General features: G+C 39.8%; 1 protein-coding gene across 3 annotated transcripts in view; it reads right to left on the reverse strand.

Moving 5' to 3' along the window:
* Window positions 1–935: 935 nt before the first annotated feature.
* DGUOK (deoxyguanosine kinase) overlaps window positions 936–2048 on the reverse strand; it is a 38633-nt gene continuing 37520 nt past the window's right edge. For all 3 annotated transcript variants that reach the window (XM_006151238.3, XM_006151237.3, XM_027772957.1), the window contains 2 exons: window positions 1648–1747; window positions 936–1185 (listed from right to left, as the gene is read on the reverse strand). In XM_006151238.3, the coding sequence (XP_006151300.3) occupies window positions 1159–1185; window positions 1648–1747 (127 nt within the window). In that variant the 3' untranslated portion in view covers window positions 936–1158. The remainder of the gene's footprint in view (window positions 1186–1647; window positions 1748–2048) is intronic.

The raw sequence follows: 2048 nt of genomic DNA on the forward strand, positions 1-2048 counted from the left end.
CAACCCTATGAAAATACTAAAGACCACTGAATTATACACTTTAAGTGGGTGAACTGTATGGTGTATAAATAATATCTCAATAAAGCTGTTAAATTTTTTTTCAAATGGGACAAAGAAATTGCTATATTGTTATTTCTAAACATTACTTGTTAGAAATCAACCTCACATTCATTTTCCCAAAATATCAAGGACAGAACTGCAGATTTATGTCTTCTGAGACCCTCTAAGTCCCAGGTCATTCATTTTCCTGTGTGCCTCCAGAACTCCAAGGGCTTAGTACAGGAAATGAGTTCCAAGAGAATCAAGGATCTACAGACTTCTTGCAATGGAGCACTTCAAATCTATACAGCCATGTATTTTTCTTCCTTGAACAATAAATTGTCCTTGAGGCTTGAAGAGCAGCACAAAAGATTATTTCCTTTCTTCTTGCACAAAAGGAGTCATCCCACTAAGGTCATCAGAAACTCGTTGGGTAGCAATCAGTGTTAAGTCAGAGTGTTGGGATGACCAATTCTAAATGCTAGATAACGAACTTTTGGGTTCTTGATGTTTCTTTCTTTCTTTCGGCCAGGTTCTTGAGTTCTTGGACCAAAGACTATCCTTACACCTGTACCCCATGCTAAGATGGCAGATGAGAAGAGATAAAGAAGTCTGGGCTCCATGTCCCAGCTTCACGGGCTCACATCTGAGTGGCCCATTCACTCCCAAGTCACTCTGCTTCCTTTCTTCATGCATAGCAGGCTTAGTTTTAAACTTTGGGAGCAACTCCTGCCCTGGCATGTCAGAGGAAACACACGAACATTCAGGGAGTCTGGTTAATAAAGGATATAAGAAAAGCTAAAGTCTTTCTTAGGTGAGAAACGCTAGTCTAGAGGGGAGTTCAGTGCAGGTACAACAGATACATGCTATAATGCATGAACAACTGAATTAGAAAAATAAGTAAAACTTAGACAAACTTTATTTTCAAAATCCTTGATATATAAAAGAAGACAACAGCAAAGTATCAAGATAACACAAACTATACTCTGAATACTCTGAATGTCAGAGCGCTCTAGGGATAGAAGGGGATGGAGATGGAAAGGCAGGGGCAGAGTCAACATTTTTCTAGCTTCAGAAAGTCAGAGAGCACAGATCACGGCCAGAATATCATGGCATTGGTTACAGATTCTTTACAAAGCTGTGAACCTATGGGAAAGAAAAAACAAAGTTAAATTCCACATTTTCACCAGACTATTCAGTAGTCCATCCACAATGCATATGTGCTGAGCCCATTAGTTTTTTTATAAGGAAGAGAAAACAGGCATGAAGAAGAAATGTGAGCTGCCCAGGGTCATATAGCATCAAGTGGCAGAGCTGGGAATAGACTCCTGAAGTCTCATTTCCCTAGTTTTAGAATACCTTAGAGGAGAAAGTCAGCTGGCAAGCATATACTTCAAGTCAATTATTTAACAATTATTAGCCCCAAATACTTGAGAGAACAGGGATTATATTTGTCACTTGTAATGATCCCATAGGTTTTGGAGTGTGAAATGCAATTTCAGATGCAAAGCACAAGACCTGTTATATTAAATTCTAAAGAAAAGACTGGAAATGTAAAAGCACAACCAAGGAAAACCACTAGAAAGCAGGAGTTAAGGTCCTTCTCACTTTTCTCAGGAGTTCTTCTTGTTTGGTGACTTCTTCAGAAAAGTCATCATTGACGTCTAACACCAGCACTGGAATATTCAGCACAGCTTCACAGTGGAGTCTGGAGAACACAGGAGCATTTGGGGGACAGGATAAAGATAAGAAACCTGAGCCAGGCCTACATGCTCACCAAGTCTGAATAATCCAGAGAGCAAATCCAAATTCAACTGGCTGCTCAATGAAACTGTATGTAAACAGCATTTTAAAATTCAATGAAGTTGGCTAGAAAGAAGGTTCTGGGAGCAGCAGATGGTATAATGGTTATGTCACTGGCCTCCCACATAGTTGACTGTGGTGAGTTCCAGAACTGAGGCTTAAAACTCAAGCCAGGCACATGTGTGTGCATGCCCAAAATTCCAAGA

This window comes from Tupaia chinensis, unplaced genomic scaffold, assembly GCF_000334495.1.
Source record: "Tupaia chinensis unplaced genomic scaffold, TupChi_1.0 Scaffold000316_1, whole genome shotgun sequence".
In the NCBI taxonomy this organism is placed as follows: Eukaryota; Metazoa; Chordata; class Mammalia; order Scandentia; family Tupaiidae; genus Tupaia; species Tupaia belangeri.